Genomic DNA, 18,024 nt, shown 5'->3' with positions numbered 1-18,024 from the left:
GCCCCGGTGGCGTCGCAGTTGCATTGCAGGGCGCCTTTCTTGCACCCAGCAGCCGATCTGATCTTTCCTTAAATGGCTGTCGTCCCGTCCCGTCGTCGTCCGCGGCTGGCGCCATGGCAGATTAATGGCGGGTAGCTCTGAGGCCTCGATCGGCCTACGGATTATAATGGGAGAATTTCAGGGGAAGGGGCGCATCGGGCATAGGCTGGCGGATATTCCAGCATCCGTGACACGTTGCCAATGGTGTGCTCCTTCATCGTTTTGATTGATCCCGGCCGGGTATACGTGGACTGACCGGAGTGCTCACTCCACGCCGCAAGACAAAAGCATGGCATGCATGATGGCGCCATCGCCTCGCCGCCAATGATGCATGCAGCCGCACACTGCCTTGTCCTGCCTCCGTCCTGTGCATGGCAAGTGATGACAGACAGGGTCGGCGAAAGCTACTTGCTCTTGGTTCTGGAGTCTAGTCAAATGCAGATGAAACAGAAAAATCAAACGAAGGCGTGAAATTCGGGCGCTCGAATCAGCTGGGACAGAGGCAGATGTGGTTTGGGCAAGTTACGTGCAACGGTGCAAGCTATGGGCGTACGACGATCCTGAACCTCAAGTCGTGAACAAATTAGGCTGAGATATGATATTCTCCCACACCAACAACAGGGCCTCAACCCGCTCAAGGCCTTGTTTAGTTCACCCAAAAACTAAAAAGTTTTCAAGATTTCCTGTCACATCGAATCTTTCGGCACACGCATGAAGCATTAAATATAGACGAAAATAAAAACTAACTGCATCGTTTAACTATACATCACGAGACGAATCTTTTTATCCTAGTTAGTTTATGATTGGACAACAAAATCTTTTTACATCTAAACAAGGCCCGAAGCGCTGGCTGGGTACGGAGCAAACGGAACATGTGCGCCTGTACGGCAGGGGTCAACACAGTATTATAGCACCTGCATGTGTCATTTCCAGATCCACTCGACAGTGCAACCAATCAGATTTACACTCCGTAACACGGGAGTACTCGGTAACCATATGGTACGGCTGCAGACACTGAAAACGAGCGGCCTCCACACCTGGATAGACACTGGACCGGTCGACCAGGCTTCTGCAGCTGCTACCTATATCTTGCTGACCCATCTCTATTTTTCCTGGACCAGTTCATCTACAGCCGCTCGGCCGTGACCAGCGGCATAAACTCGACATTCAGTTGTTGGTGAACGACGACGATACCGCTTTTGGATTCCATAGGTTTTTTTTACGACAAAATCTTTGTGCAAGTCATAGTAACTAATTTCACGATTCAGCACTGAGCTCTGGGTATATTCCTATTAGGTTTGCTTTGGCTTGCCAAGCTCCTACAAATTAAATCTTAACACTTCTCTTATATCTCCGGTGTCTCACTTTTTTTAGTAATTGTTGAGAAAACATTATTTATTTAGCAATAGAAAAACTGTAAATTATCTTCTGTGAATTGTTGTTTTCAGTTATACTATTTATGTTAGGACATGTCATATTCAAATGGGCTAAGTCTCCTAGAGCCATTGGAGTGGCATGTAAAACTCACCTCTACTGAGGGGTCATTTGTAATTTTTCGCTTGCCTATATAATGTCATGATCATATTGGCAAGGGGGCTCTCTCTCCCAGCTCTTCTCAACAAACTCTAGCCGCCTCCTTCCACTCTCCTCTCCCAAACCTGTTCGGGGAGCGCTTTTTCAACATTGACGCACATCGTGCTCGGCACGAGTACATTTTTTGAGAGAGGAGGATTGAACATCCTCCAACATTAGAGCGAAGGTTTCAATCTATGTGAACCTTGAGGGATGGTAAGAGTCAAGGATTTCTCCTTTGTAATATGTGCATGTCACTAATTGATTATTAAATCAAGGCGTGAGAAGGCTAGGTCCAAGCACCCGTGAGTCGCAGGTTGCGACCTTACCTCCGTCGCAGATTTGGACCCGTTAGTTTCTGGGCCCTGCTGGGTCAACGACATCGCTGATTTCCTTGTCAAAATCAGCCACAAACTCTAAGGGTGTGTTTAGTTCTCTGCGGAAAAAATTACGTGACACTGTAGCATTTTCGTTTGTTTGTGGTAATTATTGTCCAACTATGGACTAATTAAGCTAAAAAAATTCGCCTCATAAAGTCCAACCAAACTGTACAATTAGTTTTTTATTTTTGTCTAAATTTAATACTCCATACATGCGTCTAAAAATTCGATGTGATAGAGAATCTTGAAAATTTTTGGATTTTGTCGATGGACTTCTTGGGCTGTCTTCTTCAAGTGAAGGCCGAAGCTATGTCTAGCGTCCACCTCCATCCTCGACTTCCGAAAGTCTCCGATCCGGTGATCATGGTTCTCCTAAGGGCTAAGGTCCTTGGCCAATGTGAGTAGTTGCGGTGCTGCTGTTACTGCACATGCCAGGCACGTGCCGGGCGCACCACGCAGATTCGCGGCGTACGGAGCCAGCTGCGGACCATCCAATTCCAAAGGAGACGTGCAGACGAGAGGAAATAATTTGCGTGCAGAAATTAAAGGCACTGGGAATACTAGCTTTTTATAAAGGTAGCAACAGTGGTAGCGGTACTGCCGGTACTGTAGAGAAGTACGTTGCTTTTCATCCTTTGGGTCCTGGCAGTACGTATATTGCGTGCATTGCTGCCATGGTTTAGTTTCTGCGAAAATTTAGGTGTTGTTTAGCTGCAAAAGTTTTTTTAAAATGGATATTATAGCATTTATTTATATTTTATAAATATTGTTTAATTATAGACTAAGGTCTTGTTTAGTTCATTTCAAAAATCAAAAAAATTTTAAGATTCTTCGTCATATCAAATCTTACGATACATGTATGGTGTATTAAATATACAAAAATAACTAATTACACAGTTTACTTGTAAATCACGAGATAAATCTTTTAAGTCTAGTTAGTTTATGATTGGACAATAATTGTCAAATAAAAGCAAAAGTGTTATAGTGTCCGAAACAAAAAAAACAGAACTAGATAAGGTCTAAGTAGATTTAAAAGATTTGTCTCGTAAAATTCTAAATAAATTGTATAATTAGTTATATTTAATATTTTATGTATGTGCCATAAAATTTAATACGACGGAGAATCCACGATCCGCATGGCACAATACACCCCCTCTATCTGTGTACGAAAAACCACAGTAGCCACATGGTAGACTACTAGAGCGGCAGTACTCGTACGCGGTGTACAGCACCGGCGTACTGAACGTACAGTGCAGGCGACATACAGTTACTATACGCAATGAAGAAGGCGATGTGTGCCCTAATTAGAACTCCGCATAGCCGTTCATGCTAAACTACTCCTAAACAAGCTGCAGGCTTGGATTTGGATAACATAATCGGGCGGTTAAGTGGTCGGAACACGACACTAACCGGCGCCGGATTTGGTATCTGGTAGGCCGTAGGCTCCGGACACCGGACTGGCGTGGCGTGTGTGTTGGGATTATGTTGGTCAAATGTTTGGAACAACAAGGAACCCCCAAAATGATGAGGCGACTGCAGTGCTTGTTCAAAGCATATGAAATGATCTGTGGTCTGTGGATAGAATTCAAGGTGTTTATAAAAGGTCTCGGCATCTGACTTATCTGCTCGAGACAAACTTGCCGCCCAGCCCAACAACCCTGCAGGCTGCAATGTGGTCAGTCTCATGCATGGCTATCGGTTAGGTTACTCATAATGCAGACTTTATCATAAAGTCTAAAGATATTTATTACCTCGAACAATGTGGATTTAGAGTCTAAATAAGATTTGGAGTCTTATTTTTTCTACCTTTTTCTTCAATAAATATGCTACCACATCAGCAAAATATCATAAATAATATGTAATTAATTATCTTGGACTCTATGATAGAGTCTTGCATTGTGAGTGCCCTTACCGTATTAGTGTGGACTGTGGAGCCCGTCCCAATTTTTTACAATTTGGTCCTTTTTTTGAAAAAAATTCACAATTGGACCCCTGGAAAACTTAAATGCAGAAATGGACCCAGGGGGTCGGCGCCATGCATCATGGCGCCGAGGTTTCACGTCTCGGCGCCATGAATCACGGCGCCGAGGTCCCTGGCCGTGCCCAGCGTAGCGTCTGCGTGGCCGCTCGCGTGGCAAAACGTGGCAAAAAAAAATACCTCGGCGCCGCAGATCACGGCGCCGACCTTTTGAATCCAAAACCAGCCGTGGCTCGCGATTTCCTTTCTCTCTTCCTCCTTTCCCTTCTTCCTCCCTGCTCCCCGACGCTGCCTCGCCCTGCTCGCCGTCGCGCCGCCCGTGCCTCTCCTTCCCCTGCTTGCCGTCGCGCCGCGCGATTCCCGGCCGGGCCCACGCGCTGCTCCGCTGCTCCCTCGGCTCCGACGCGCTGCTCCCCCGACGCGCTGCCCGCGCCCGACGCGCTGCTGTCCGCGCTCTCGTCCCGGGCCCACGCGCTGTCCGCGCCTCAGGGCGCGCCGCCGGCCGGGCACCCTTCCCGGTGTGGTGGCGCGTGGCCGGCCTGGGCCTGGGTGGTGGGTCGGGGCGGCGCGGTTCCCCTGCCGCGGGGGTGGGCAGGCAGCGTTGCCTCCCTGGGACATTTGCTGCTAGGTAATTTTTAAATTTGTAGTTTGTAGTTGTTATTCGTTTTGTAATTTAGGTTGTTTGTGAATTTAATTTTAGTTAGGTATTATTAAATTCTAATTTAGTTAGTTATTAGTTTTATCCGGGAACAAGTTTAGTTCGGTGATTCATCTAGCATTTTTGTACTTAATTATAGTTTTGGTGTTAATTTAGTTAATTTAGCTAGGTACTATATGTAATAAATGTAGTTCGGTAATATAGTTATATAGTTGGGTAGGTAGTTATTATTAAATTAGATAATATAGTTATATAGTTGGGTAGGTAGATTATTATTAAAATAGATATACATATACATAATAATTCGTATGTGTACTATAGTTATAGTTGTATTAGTTATATGCCTAGTAATATGGTTGTTTTGTATATCAATTAGATGGACAATTTAGTAACCTTATATCATGGAGGAAGTGTGGAGAAAGATCAGTTTGGCAATGTTGATTTTGTTGGAATGGAAACGGTCCCTTTGATGTTCGATGAGCGGCCCTTGTTTTCTGAATTGATGGGCAGTGCTCGTGATCAGCTTAAATGTAATTCGAATGAAGAAGAAATCTTAGTTGAGGGGGTCATTCACCATGGCGGGTCAGGGACAATTTTTAGGCGGTTGGTTCCAATTGTATCCGAGGTTCAATGGGACAAATATGTCAAAACTGTCATGAAGCGTGAGTTTAAATGTTTGGATTTGGTTGTGCGCAACTTGTCCAAGGAGCCAGGTCCTCTAGTGGATTCTCCTCTTAATTGGCAACCACCCATTGGCCCTCTAGTGGACAATCCGGCACCCTCAGCTTCTGTGATACCCATTCAGGATGTGGGTGTGGAAGATGTGGTTGTCGTTCCTGATGCTCAATCCGGTCCCAATGAGGTTGGCTGCCTACAGACCCCTATGACCCAGACAATTCCATGTAAGTGGCGTAGTTGCATTATTCATTTTGTTAGCCCTCCTTCGTTCGATTTATTTGTCTCAATTGTATCCATATTTGTAGTTTTGTTGTAGGTGACAATCCAAGTAATGATTGTTGTCATCCTGTGCCTCCAACATTGAATGTTGACGCAGTTTTTATAGCATCTAATAGTTTGGATGTTAATATTGAGGATGATGAGGAGCCTTATGGCACAGCTAGAGCTGTTGATTCTGATGATGACCGCCCAGTTGCACCTTTAAGTGAACAAGAAATGGAGCTTATCAGACGTTTTTGTCCTGATCGTGATCCACTAGTTCACGAGTTTAGTGACCTCAGTCATTCTCAAAATGCTTATGCAGAGGGAAGAGATGATGAGCTGCTGGAGGCTCCTGAGCCTAGTGACAGTGTGCAAATACAGAAGGGCATGATCTTTAATGACTTGCCCAGCTTAAGAAGGTGGTTACAACAATATTCTGTAATACGTAAAAGACCCTTCAAGGTGATGCACTCCCATGTTGAGCGCCGCTACACGGTTGTGTGTGAGATGTCAGATTGCAACTGGAGGGTCTGTGCTCGTAAACAGAAGGCCACCGGGAAGTTTAAGATCACAAAAATTGTAGGTCCACACACTTGTGCCCAGACTGACCTTCAACAGAAGCATCGACAGTTGACCTCTACACTTATTGCTAGTACGTTATGCACAACTTTAAAGGGTCAGCCCAACTTGAAGGTCAGAACAATTATGGACATGGCTCAGAAGATATTTAAATATGACATAAAGTATGGCAAAGCATGGAGGGCAAAGCAAAGGGCCTGGAAGATGATATATGGGGACTGGGAGGAGGGGTACGAGCAGCTGCCAGCAATGTTCAATGCAATGAAAGCAGCTAATCCAGGCATGCATTACGAGTACATTCCGAAGCCTAATGAATGGAGGAATGGGAGGCAGATATTCTTTCGTGCATTTTGGTGTTTTCCACAGTGTGTCCAGGCCTTTAGGCACTGCCGTCCAGTGTTATCAATTGATGGTACTTTTCTGCTTGGCAAGTACATGGGCACTCTTTTGGTAGCCATTTCCTGTGACGCTGACAACGCATTGGTTCCTTTGGCTTTTGCTTTGGTGGAGAGAGAGAACAAAGACAGCTGGGGTTGGTTCATGCGCCTTGTTCGGATACATGTCATTGGCCCACATAGGGAGGTTGGTGTCATATCTGATAGGCACCAGGGCATACTCAGTGCCGTACAGGAGCAGATTCCTGGTTATGCACCTTTGCACCATCGTTGGTGTACTAGACACCTTGCAGAGAATTTACTTCGGAAAGATGGTACGAAGGACAACTTTCCTCTATTCGAGGAGGTTGCTCGAATGCTTGAGGTGCCGTTTTTTGAGGAGAAGTTGGAGCAGTTAAAAACCGCAACAAATGCAGAAGGTAGGCAGTGGCTGCTAGGTTTGATGAGGGAACCTGAGAAATGGACAAGAGCCCATGATAATGGTGGATGGAGGTACGAGTTTCAGACTAGCAACATGGCAGAGTCATTTAATAGTGTGCTCAAGGGTATACGTGCCATGCCAGTCAATGCCATTGTATCTTTTACCTTTTATAGACTAGTGGCCTGGTTCAACGATAGACATGCTCAAGCATTGCAATTACAGAGTAATAATATGAAATGGGCACCTAGAGCTAAGAAGCACCTTGACAAGGCAAAGGAAAGGGCTAGAACACATGACATAGAGTGTTTTGACCATGCCACTGGCAAGTACCAGGTCACTGAAAGGGGTGGTACAACGTCAGATGGTGAGATCCGACCATCAAGGAGTTATATTGTTGTCCTGACTGATTTTTCATGTGGATGTGGGAGACCAAGACAGTACCACTCTCCTTGTTCTCACTATATTGCAGCAGCTAGGCATCGCAACTTTGACTACGAGACCAAGATACCATGGGAGTTGAGTGTTGATAGCCTTGTGCTAACTTGGTCGCCCCGTTTTGAGCCTTTCCTAGATGAGGGGCAGTGGCCAGAATACATTGGCCCAAGGTACATTGCAGATCCAGGTGCTCGCTGGAACAAACGTGGAACCAGAAAGCGTACGAGGCATAAGATGGTCATGGACCAGATTTCAGGTAGAACGAGGCGAGGGAGAGCAACCCCATTTGTTACTGACCCCGAGCAAAATCAATGTGGCAAATGTGGTAGACTTGGACACAACTCGCGTACTTGCCATTGGCCGCTAAGTCAGGTGCACTTAATATTCTATGTACTTTAGTTGTTAAATACTTTCATATGCAACTTACTTTTTGGCAGACATACATGTTCTAGTGCTCCTTTGTTTAATATAATGACATTGTAATGTATTATTTTTTTCTGCTTAATTACTAACTAATGGATCAAATTTGTTTATAGGATGGAGCAGTTCCACCTCCTGGATCCATACTACGAGGTGAAGCACCGAGGACGACTCACTGCCGAGGGGGCGGTACTTACTTTGATCTTTGCTTTTCATTTATTATTAATTTGTGTACTTATGCATTAAATAACTTGATTGTATGGTTGCAGGAACTACCCCCGCTTCGACCTCGAATGGTTGTAGTATATAAACTATTACATGTCTTATCTTATAGGGCAACGCAATAAAGCAATCTGTACTTGACATCGAACGGTTTCCAAGAACAGGTGTGGACGAGCACACACTAAACAACTTTCTTGGAGTAAGTACTTGACATCCAATTTATCTAAGAACAAGTATTACGACCCTCATTTATCATATATCTAACAATATGAATTTTAATCTTTGCATAATAGAGACTAGCACGTAGGCTTAGGCGTGCTGCAGCTCGGTGCGGTTGCGGTACTAGTGCTGCGATGAATGTGCATGTGCCACAGGAACGACAATGCAACACACCTGTTGTGCATGGTACATCTTCTTTGGGAGGTATAATTTTATTAAATTTGTTGTTTATTTGAACTGAGCAATTTTCATGGTATGAGATAATGAATTAAGTGCACACATAATTTGAACAATGTTTATAGGATCTGGAGGACAGAGCTCGTCTCGGCCAACTATGGACACTTTTCAAAGCGATGATGATGAGGACGAAGAGGGGGTGGCCGAGGAGCGTGACTATGACGAGCTTGGGTTATCTCAGCTTCCTGATGCTCCTTCTACTCAGCCTACGCAGGTTGCAAGAAGGCGACGTCGTTCGCCTTGTAGGTACACTCCAGGCACCGATGCTCTTGGCCACAAGGGTAAGGATAAGACTAGGAGGCAGTGAGGATGACTTCTGTGCTAACACCATGGTAGCAGCTTAGAATTGATGGCATAACTTCTGTTATTTTGCATGTATCGACACTGTGAACTTTGTGGACTATTTGTACTATATGGGACTGTATGGTCTCTGTGGACTATCTGAACTATCATTCCTGATGGCGTATGTGCTTGTGTTGTGATATTAGGATGAATCAATGTTTGTATTGTACTGTGATGTCTATTTATAACTGTGGATGTACCAAAAATAGGGGAAACTCTTGCAAATTTTTTCCATGAATTATTCAATGTAGTGCACATATTCTGTGGTCCATTCCTATTGGTTTTCGCAGTGTAGGCTTTTCAGAAACAGTGAACCAATATGGCTTTTCATTGAATCATCACATCCGAAACAGTGAACGAATCTAGCCTTTTCAGATGACAATCCAAATAGACTTTTCAGTTTTCAACTAGGCTTTTCAGTAATAGAATCTAGGCTTTTCAGGTGCATTTATTATATACTACAACGGCTACCAACTATTGGGTTCCTATATATATACGCAGTGGTGAGAGCGTTGCTACTCACTTGAGATTGTTCAGTTCAAGTAAAAATGTCTGGAGGGTCGTCTAGAGGGAAGGGAAAGGGAAAGGCGGCGATGAAGGGTAATCCCTTTCTTTGGGAGGGTCCTCTTGGTCCTAAAGACTTTGAGGAAGCAATTTATGATAGGTTCCCCCTTGAGAGCAAACATGATTTTACTAAAGAGGCACCACTGAGGGCATATGATGACCGAAAAGAAGAGTGGCCAAAATGTATGCATGGTGAGGATTGTTTGGTGCAGATGTACACAGAGGGGATAGATGGAGGGCGTCGTTTCTTCAAATGTCCACGAGCATGGGTAAGTCATATTACTAATTCAACCTTCAATAAGATACTCTCTTGTGCTAAAGCTAAATACTTATTGCAGTCATCCTTGTCAAAAGAGAACTGTGGCTTCACCAGATGGATCGATCCTAGACCTATTCATCCCCATGCAGAGTACATCTACTACCTGCAGGACCGTATCTTTGATTTAGAAACGGAAGTTAGCTGTGGTTACAAGGACGACGAAGAGGACGACAACAGCAATGCTACTGGCTCCCAAAACACAATATGCAATGATCCATACTGCACATGCCCTAATCACAAGAACAAGGGCCCTCCTTCACCACCACCCCCACCACCACCACCAACAACGGGAGGATACTATGGAGAAGGGGCAACACAGTTTGCTATGTGGCCACACTACTAGGTAGAACTGAACTAATTCACAGGCCACATCCATATGTTTGTTGTTTGGTTTAATCACCTAAGGCATGTTAGGGTTAGTCGAAAGAACTATGTACCTTTGTGTGGTATATGTTCTCACATGCCATTCCCTGTGCTTGTTAATAGCTTGAATTACCTAAGGCATGTTAGGTTTAGTCTCGGACCTCTGCACCCTTGTTTGGTGCATGTTTTGACATGCCATTCAATGTGATGTGTGCTACTAGTTATGCAATATACTAGTTCGTTAACTTCTATTTCAACTAATTATCCTCATTTCATTGCCTATGCAATACTCAAATAAAAATATTGTCTACTAATAATGAAACCAAATTAAAAGTGCTAAAGTGCATTACATAACAACAAATTGAAAAGTCCAACACAAAACAATATTGTCCATGAACCAAACAAAGAACAAGAAGGTAATGTAACTACTGAGTGCAACGAGGCCACTTTCCCTTCCTCTGGGCATCTGGATTCTCATCAATCGCTGCCTTCGCTCGGCGCACACGCTCAAGCTTCTTTTCCCTCTCCTCCCGAGCCGCAGCAACACGTCTTCTTTCCTCCTCTTCCTTGTGCTCCCTCTTTTGAGCCTCCTCTCTACGTCTCTTCTCTAATATCTCTGCACGCTCTGCATCCCACTCCTTTAGGCCTTGTAGAAGCCGCTTGTCGGACTCCTTAACCTCAGTGTCGATCCACTGCTCAAAATCACACAATGGTGGAGGGGTCTGCAACAAATATATTTGTTCAAAAATTAAAATCATGCTTCGTAGGACACAAATTAATAAGTGCACAATAGAAAAAATAACTTACAATAAAGTTACTGCGGCGTTGTTTTGGCGTAGGCTCCCAGGCAAAATTCGAACACATCCAATACCTCTGCCGATAGGTTTCCTCGTCTTCCGAAATTTCTACCTTGCAAGGATCACCACAAAAGCACATAGGTACTGGAACACCGCTAGGAAGCGGCTTGTGGATGTACGGACTACCGGTCGTCCGGCCATAGCTACAGTTCAAATAATTCAATTCTAAGAAGTCATAGCAAATAACGATTGAACCGAAAACTACAATTTACCAAATGATAAATAATAAGGAATTAAATTTATCGAAACATGTCGAAAGGTTACCTTGGTTTGCTACCTTTTCCACGACGTGGCATTCTACGATTGCATAAGAAAAATATTAATCATCCATTCAAAAAACTATAAATGGTTTATCTAAGTCTACAACATACGTGTAATATAGGTCAAATCAATGAGTCAAAAACTAATATGTCAAAGAGTATACCTGGCTCTTCAAGATCTATGGAACAAATCAAACTTTTGATGGTCCAAATATTGAATCCAAATTCGTGCTCGGTTTTTGGAGAGAAAGAGCCGAGAGGGGAGATGAAAATATGAACTGTGTCCAAGGGTAGCGAAGGGCGTCGGCCGATTTGTAGCAGGGAGCTCGGCGCCGTGATCTGTGGCGCCGAGCTCGGCGCCGTGATCTATGGCGCCGAGCTCCCTGCCACGTCAGATCCACGTGAGAAGGCAGTGCCAGGACCTCGGCGCCGTGATCCATGGCGCCGAGACGTGAAACCTCGGCGCCATGATGCATGGCGCCGACCCCCTGGGTCCATTTCTGCATTTAAGTTTTCCAGGGGTCCAATTGTGAATTTTTTTTAAAAAAAGGACCAAATTGTAAAAAATTGGGGGAGCCCGTTTCGTCAAAATTGGCTATTTTCAAGCAGTGAGATGGGGACATGATCCACGTACTATGTTCAGCTTATTTGTTTGACATTATCTACAAAATTTACTAGTTATTAATAGTATTTTTCTCTTATAAAAATTAGTAAACAATATTTTTAACTATGACTTTTTAATCAAACGAATAGAGCCGAGCAATTTTGACATGTGAGTTTGTTGTTTGGTTCGTGTCTGGGAGACGGAGCTTTCAGTTTGTACTTTGTACCTTTGCTGGTTTGTGGTTACTAATCAGGAGACGAGGAAACATAATTCAGATCACGTTCAAAGTCCAATCCGCAGCGTGTATTCTTTTACCTCGACCTTTTTTTTTCTGAACAGTTCGTGGTACGAGGACTTGATTGCACATCACTTCAGGTAGTAGTACTCTACACATCGTGCGCATCTCGAGAAACTTGCAGCTCATCACCCACTCCGCCTAGCTGCCACTGTTTGACCGTATATACTGTCTGTGGTTCCTATTTCTGACACGGCCCGTCTGTCGTCTACTAGATCCAACGCCGCCTTGTTTACTCCTGAACAAATATGTATACAGCATAATATGAGTAAAGTCCACTGCCGGTCTCTAAACTTGTGCGGTCGTGTCATTCCGGTCCCTAAACTCACAAATCGATTGTTTAGGTACTCAAACTTGTTCATCTGTGTCATCTCGGTCCCTAAACTTGTTCAATTGTGTCATCCCGGTCCCTAAACTTCGAAATCATCCGTTTAGGTCCTCAAAGTTGTTCAGTTGTGTCATCTCGGTCCCTAAACTTGGTTTTGAATATCATCTGGGTCAAAACAAAGCGATCTAACAACTCTATATTAAAAAAATAATTCATAACTTTTTTATATGAACTCGAATGAAGACAAATTTTATACCAAAGTTATAGTCCTCAGCACAATCTACAACTTTGTAGTTGAAAAGTTTTTTATTTGAAGTCGTTTAGTGTTATAAAATTTAATTTTAAATTTTAAAATCTATAAACTTATAAAAAATATTTTGGGAACCTAAACGATTTTAATTTAAAAACTTTTCAACTGTAAAGTTGTAGATCATGTTGCTGCCTACAATTTTGATATAAAGTTTATCTTCATTTGAGTTCATATGAAAAAGTTATGAATTATTTTTCAATATAGAGTTTTTAGATTCGTCCTGTTTTGACCCAGATAAGATTTAAAAACAAGTTTAGGGACCGGGATGACACAACTGAACAAGTTTGAGGACCTATATGGTAGATTTTTTTAGTTTAAGGACCAGGATGACACAACCGAACAAGTTTAGGTATCTAAACGGTCATTTTGCGAGTTTAAGGACCGGGATGACACATCCGAACAAGTTTAAGGACCGTTGATGGACTTTTACCGCATAATATAAAGCCATAGATAGAGCGACGCCTCCTAAACAAACCAGCCTTGATGATTAGTATTATAGTAGTAGGAGTAGCATCACATCGCTGCATTGTTTAGCAGATCCGTTACACGCGTCGCCGTCCAAGGTCCGTGACCAACTCGACCGCCGCAACTGGGATGCAAACTCCTCGTGTACCACAGCGTCACAGGAAGACAGCAACGTCTCCTACCGGGCCGGCGACCGGAGAAGGGCGGAGCAGCAAGCAACGCTCCACATCACGTTGCCACCTACCCTGTTGACGCCGGCCGAGAGTCCTCTCCCCTCTGCCCCCCTGCGGTTTCCGCACAGGACCTCGCAGAAATCTGATGGAAAACGGCAGCGATTACGAGGTGGGAAAATCGGGCGAGCGAGGCAGACGGCGGCGAGTCGGCGAGGCAGGAAAGCCGAAAGCGACGCGCGCGCCGTCCGGTTCCACTTCCAGCCCACCCGAGACCGAGAGGCCGAAGACCCCCCGCCGGGGCGGTGGCGCGGGCTGTAGGGTCAGACGGCCCGAGTCGTCGCGGGGACAGCGACGCGCGAGCGGTTGCCAGAGGCCCAGGGACAACTCGGAGCGGAAGAGTGATGGCTGCGGAAGGGTCGCCGTCGCCCGTCTCGCTGTTGGCGGGGCCTATTCCAGGTGCTTGCGGGCCAGGCGCCGGTGGTTTGGGCGGGGCCAAGCGGAGCTGGCGAGCCGCGACTCGTGTTTGCCTGGCGCGGCGGTAGTGCGCGCCGTCTCGTCCAGTTGCCTCGTCGACCTCGACGGGTCATGGTCATGGACTCAAGGATGGATTTGCGCGGCGCGCCGGCGCACCTCACCTCCTCGCACTCACAGCGCGCGTAGAGTCTTTTAGTTTCAGGCACAGTGTGTGTCTTGTAACGATCATCTTATACATCGTTTTCTGTCTCTTGTGCTTTGCTTTTGGGCATGACACGATCACGACGGTTCATGCAACGGAGTATGGACACAAAGTGGAGTACGCACGCGTCCAAGTATATTGAACAAAATCATGCAGAGTGGAGAGACCAGGGGAGGATGGGGAAGGGAAGGTGGGCACAATGTGGCCCATCAGCGATGCATGGATCGTTAGTGGGCTCGGTCCAACTTCCCTGCCGGGGCTGACGATGTTAATGCTCGAATAAGGAAAAAATGTCTACTTTATCTCCTTGACTATCACGGTCAGTCTGGTTTTCTTCACTGAACTACAAAGTCAGTTTTTGCATCTTAGATGGTTTTGAACTTTGGATGATAGTTTTGCTGATGTGGCACCACATCAGAGGAGGTAAATGGGACTAAGTTGAAAATTCATGAGGTAAATCGGACTAGAAATATTTTTAAAGAATATCCAAAAATTCACAAAAATATGTTTTAATAACTTATCCAAATTTGTTTACATGGAAAAATAATGCAATTAAAACCCTAAATTCATAAAAATATTCCGGTCCACTGGCCACCACACACAAGTACACAACTCGGCCAAACTATATCTTCCGGTCCAGGTTCTCTAACGCTTAAGACTCCTTTGCGTTTACTTAGCTTCAATCAGCCACGTTTGTCAGTTGATCAGTTCGTGACACTCTCTTCCCCTTAACAGCCAGCTTGTCCCAAGCTGGTGCCAGTGGAAACCTCAGTCTCAGGTTCACATCTTCCTTGATATTGTCCCAGGATGGTTCATGCCCCCATGGAACAATGCTGATGGTTTCAGTTGACCTTCTCTCAGAAGACAACCAAACAGGTAAAACTACAGCAGTTAAATCAGTAATAATGGCCGAGAGATTAGTACTGACTTCTACCTACGGAGGAACTTAGAACTATCTCCAACAATCGTCACCCAAAATACAAGACCCATTTGTCCTTTGGGTAGCGCTACAGGTAAAAAGTTCCATACCTATTTTTAGTCTTCTCCAACAACAAGACCTAAAAGACAACACTCTCTGCAAAATAGGTCTCGAGGAGAGAGGATACCCAAATTTGGGTTATATAGACGAAAACAAAAACTAATTACACAGTTTAGCTGTAAATCACGAGACGAATCTTTTGATCCTAGTTAGTCCATGATTGGATAATATTTATCACAAACAAACAAAAGTGCTACAGTACCGAAAACTTTTCACTTTTCGGACTAAACAAGGCCTAAGTTGAGAACACGATGAATTTGGGCAAAACTTGGGTAAATCTGGTTTGTAGGATACAGTCCCAATCGTTATAGCACCTTAAATGGCCATATAACTTAAAGAATAGTTAATGGTTGATCCTGGAAAATATTGAGGATTGAACATGGGGTTGAAGCTTAAGATAAACCAGATCACCCTTCCTATAACTCTCTTTTAGATCTATTAGAGCCAGCTTGTGCTTTCATTCTACTCTGTGCTTATTTGTAGTTGCTGTTGGATGAACTTTGCAACGAGATCTCTTTCATTTAGCCAATCAGTCAAATCAGAAACCACACAATCAGTTGGGTTCAGGATGCCCAAATACCTGGGTGTACAGTACAGCCATACAAGATTTCGGAGAATGAAGCAAGCTAAGCTGTTACATTGGTCTATGATACACACAGACAAAAAACTGTAGAGAATCAAGCACTACAATCCAATTACGAAAACATGCTACTGACAAGCTTATGCGTTTCAGACAACACAGAGCAACAAAACCCTTGTATAAAAGTTTGGCATCGAGCAAGAAACTACCAACATGAAATTCTACTGAGAGACGCTGGTCTGAAGTGGCAAAGCACTTTCAACTTCAGCTTCCTTTGCTTCTGCCGCAGATCTCTCTGCAACAGCCTTTGACATCCCAAACATCTGCGCAATCCATGGAAAAGAGAAGTCAGTGAGCACCAAATGCATGACAACCGCACAAAGGCCAAAACGAAAACAAATTTCAGTATAATAGTGAAACTGACCTTTTGGATCGTCTTCGTAAAGCAGGTCTTGTGCTCATCCATGGAGGCATGAATGAACTCATCGATGTGGTCTTTCAGATCTTCAAGGAAGGTAGCATCATCTGTTTTCTTCTTCCGGCATGATGCCATTGCAGGATTTTTGGGGACAGATGGGGCTGGAGCTTCTGTCTGACTAGTGCTTGAAGCCATCTTAACACTGAACCAAGAGCCAAAAGAAGGAAAAATTGATGTAAGAGATCAAGCGAAAGAGAACCGTGGAAAGCCCATGCTTAACAACCAATGCACACATCTCATCAGAAATAAGCGAGGATAGTAAAACAAAAGAGTTAAAACACAGAAACAATACCAGAGCTATCAAGTTCCAAACACACTAGCAACATCAAGATACAAAAGAAGTCTCAACTGTTAACAGAACCGCAATCATCAATCCTTTTGTAATGAATGAACAGAAATACTAGCATTACAACGACTAAATGTAAATGAACAAGGTTGACCTTATGCTTGATCATGTATGGACAATAAACTATAGGCAGCAGTGCCATAAAATGCGTGGTGAACACAGAATGTCCAGATCAAACTAGAAACAATAGCATCATATTTGCAGTATTCTGAAATCCCAAAGTGGCGAGGCACATGAAATGCATCAAGCCATCTGTCTGTAAGGTGTAAGCTAATACTACCACTGTGCCACATGCTCATCCTGTTCCAGACTGTTGCCCTCACGGCTCCCACTACTCGGTAGAATTTGCTTTTAATTTACTACAATCTAATCCCACACAACCCAAAATGCAAGGATCCACCCAAGGTGCTCTATCACCATTCCCTCCACAAGAGTTTCGACGAACAGCTGCCGTGCGCGCCGCCCACGCAGCAAAGGCCATCGCGGCGGCCTTTCAAACAAGCAAAAATAATCGCGGCCGGCGGCTCCAGCCCACGTTAGCCGCGGCCGCACCACCGGTGCGTGCACTGCACCCGCCCGACTCTACTCCGGACACGGGGGAAACGACATGGATTGATGAATCGATTGATAGGTCGGGGCGATTCCTCTTACGGTCTTACCTTAGCAGGCTGACGAACTCGTGGGAGAAGGAGAGCGCACGCGCGTGACGCCGTGACAGTGGTGCAGAGGGGGAAGAAGGGTCGCAGCCTCGCAGTCGCAGGCGGTGTGGATGGCGAATTGGCGATCGGAATGGGAGAGGAGCCCTCGAGTTGATCCTGTCTTGTTTATTTCTTTCTTGCGCCGTGGGAAACAAACGGATTTGGGGGATGGCGGACACAGCGGGCGCCTCTGGTTTTCTTTCTTGGAGCGTGGGAAAGAAGGACGCAGACCAGACCAGGGACGGGCCAGAAGGATCTGGATCTGTCCACGGTGGTTATGTTTGGGCCTAAACTCTACAGGTGGGCTATACTACATTCGTTGCGGGCTTGCGGCAGCTCGTGGGCTCGTGGCAGGTCCATCGGCCATCGCCACCTCATATCGCTGCAGCACAGCAGCAAGCAACGCGCTCGTCGACGGTCGCAGATGCCGGTGCACAGCTGAGACGAGACGCAGACGTCGAATTATCGAAACGACTCACCACCCCATGGCGCTGATCGCTTTTGCAAAGTGGTGTCTGGTGTGTGTGCTAATGTTGCAGGTTTGTTGCAAGTTGCATGAACGGCATCAACCCACTGATGCAACTTTTGGTTACTGTAAAACTGATTTTTACTCCATGGTAAAAGAAAGTTAAGCAAAGGAACTGTTGCTACGGTAGACTTGCAGAACCAGATCATGGAGCGATCGAGCCAGAACTGCTAATCATCATTTAGGGGGTGTTTAGTTCCCCTTTTTTCCCAAAACTTTTTGGGTTTTGGTCCATCATTTTACAAAATGCAACTAAACACCATGCAAAATTTTTAGCAAAAAAGCGGTTATTTTTTATTTTGGATTT

The 18,024-nt window shown here is 44.8% G+C and overlaps 3 protein-coding genes and 1 long non-coding RNA gene across 4 annotated transcripts; 2 read left to right on the top strand and 2 right to left on the bottom strand.

Annotated features, from left to right (window-relative positions):
* Positions 5,801-7,656, top strand: LOC110435639. The gene is made up of 2 exons (XM_021461422.1): positions 5,801-7,566; positions 7,653-7,656. The coding sequence occupies exons 1-2, from the start codon at positions 5,801-5,803 to the stop codon at positions 7,654-7,656; spliced, it is 1,770 nt and encodes a 589-aa protein (XP_021317097.1).
* LOC110432033 lies at positions 8,150-8,774 on the top strand. The gene is made up of 3 exons (XR_002449495.1): positions 8,150-8,237; positions 8,332-8,461; positions 8,560-8,774. It is a non-coding gene; the product is annotated as an uncharacterized LOC110432033 (long non-coding RNA).
* LOC110431930 (leucine-rich repeat-containing protein 59-like) lies at positions 10,326-11,210 on the bottom strand. The gene is made up of 3 exons (XM_021451754.1): positions 11,204-11,210; positions 10,890-11,082; positions 10,326-10,804 (listed from the first exon to the last, which is right to left on the bottom strand). The coding sequence occupies exons 2-3, from the start codon at positions 11,016-11,018 to the stop codon at positions 10,508-10,510; spliced, it is 426 nt and encodes a 141-aa protein (XP_021307429.1). The 5' UTR covers positions 11,019-11,082; positions 11,204-11,210; the 3' UTR covers positions 10,326-10,507.
* LOC8059977 lies at positions 15,589-17,385 on the bottom strand. Its single transcript, XM_002463916.2, has 3 exons — positions 17,153-17,385; positions 16,094-16,289; positions 15,589-15,992 (listed from the first exon to the last, which is right to left on the bottom strand). The coding sequence occupies exons 2-3, from the start codon at positions 16,280-16,282 to the stop codon at positions 15,891-15,893; spliced, it is 291 nt and encodes a 96-aa protein (XP_002463961.1). The 5' UTR covers positions 16,283-16,289; positions 17,153-17,385; the 3' UTR covers positions 15,589-15,890.

The sequence above is a fragment of the Sorghum bicolor genome, chromosome 1 (genome assembly GCF_000003195.3).
Source record: "Sorghum bicolor cultivar BTx623 chromosome 1, Sorghum_bicolor_NCBIv3, whole genome shotgun sequence".
Taxonomy (NCBI): Eukaryota; Viridiplantae; Streptophyta; class Magnoliopsida; order Poales; family Poaceae; genus Sorghum; species Sorghum bicolor.
This window is presented reverse-complemented; position numbering and strand designations above follow the sequence as displayed.

What these genes read in the sequence shown, in the direction of transcription:
- LOC8059977 (XM_002463916.2), bottom strand. Translation starts at nt 16,282, where the DNA reads ATGGCTTCAAGCACTAGTCAGACAGAAGCTCCAGCCCCATCTGTCCCC. An exon ending in TTACGAAGACGATCCAAAAG is followed by an intron (nt 15,993 to 16,093) that starts GTCAGTTTCACT and finishes TGGATTGCGCAG; the next exon opens with ATGTTTGGGATGTCAAAGGC.
- LOC110431930 (XM_021451754.1), bottom strand. Translation starts at nt 11,018, where the DNA reads ATGTGCTTTTGTGGTGATCCTTGCAAGGTAGAAATTTCGGAAGACGAG. An exon ending in AACGCCGCAGTAACTTTATT is followed by an intron (nt 10,805 to 10,889) that starts GTAAGTTATTTT and finishes TATTTGTTGCAG; the next exon opens with ACCCCTCCACCATTGTGTGA.
- LOC110435639 (XM_021461422.1), top strand. Translation starts at nt 5,801, where the DNA reads ATGGAGCTTATCAGACGTTTTTGTCCTGATCGTGATCCACTAGTTCAC.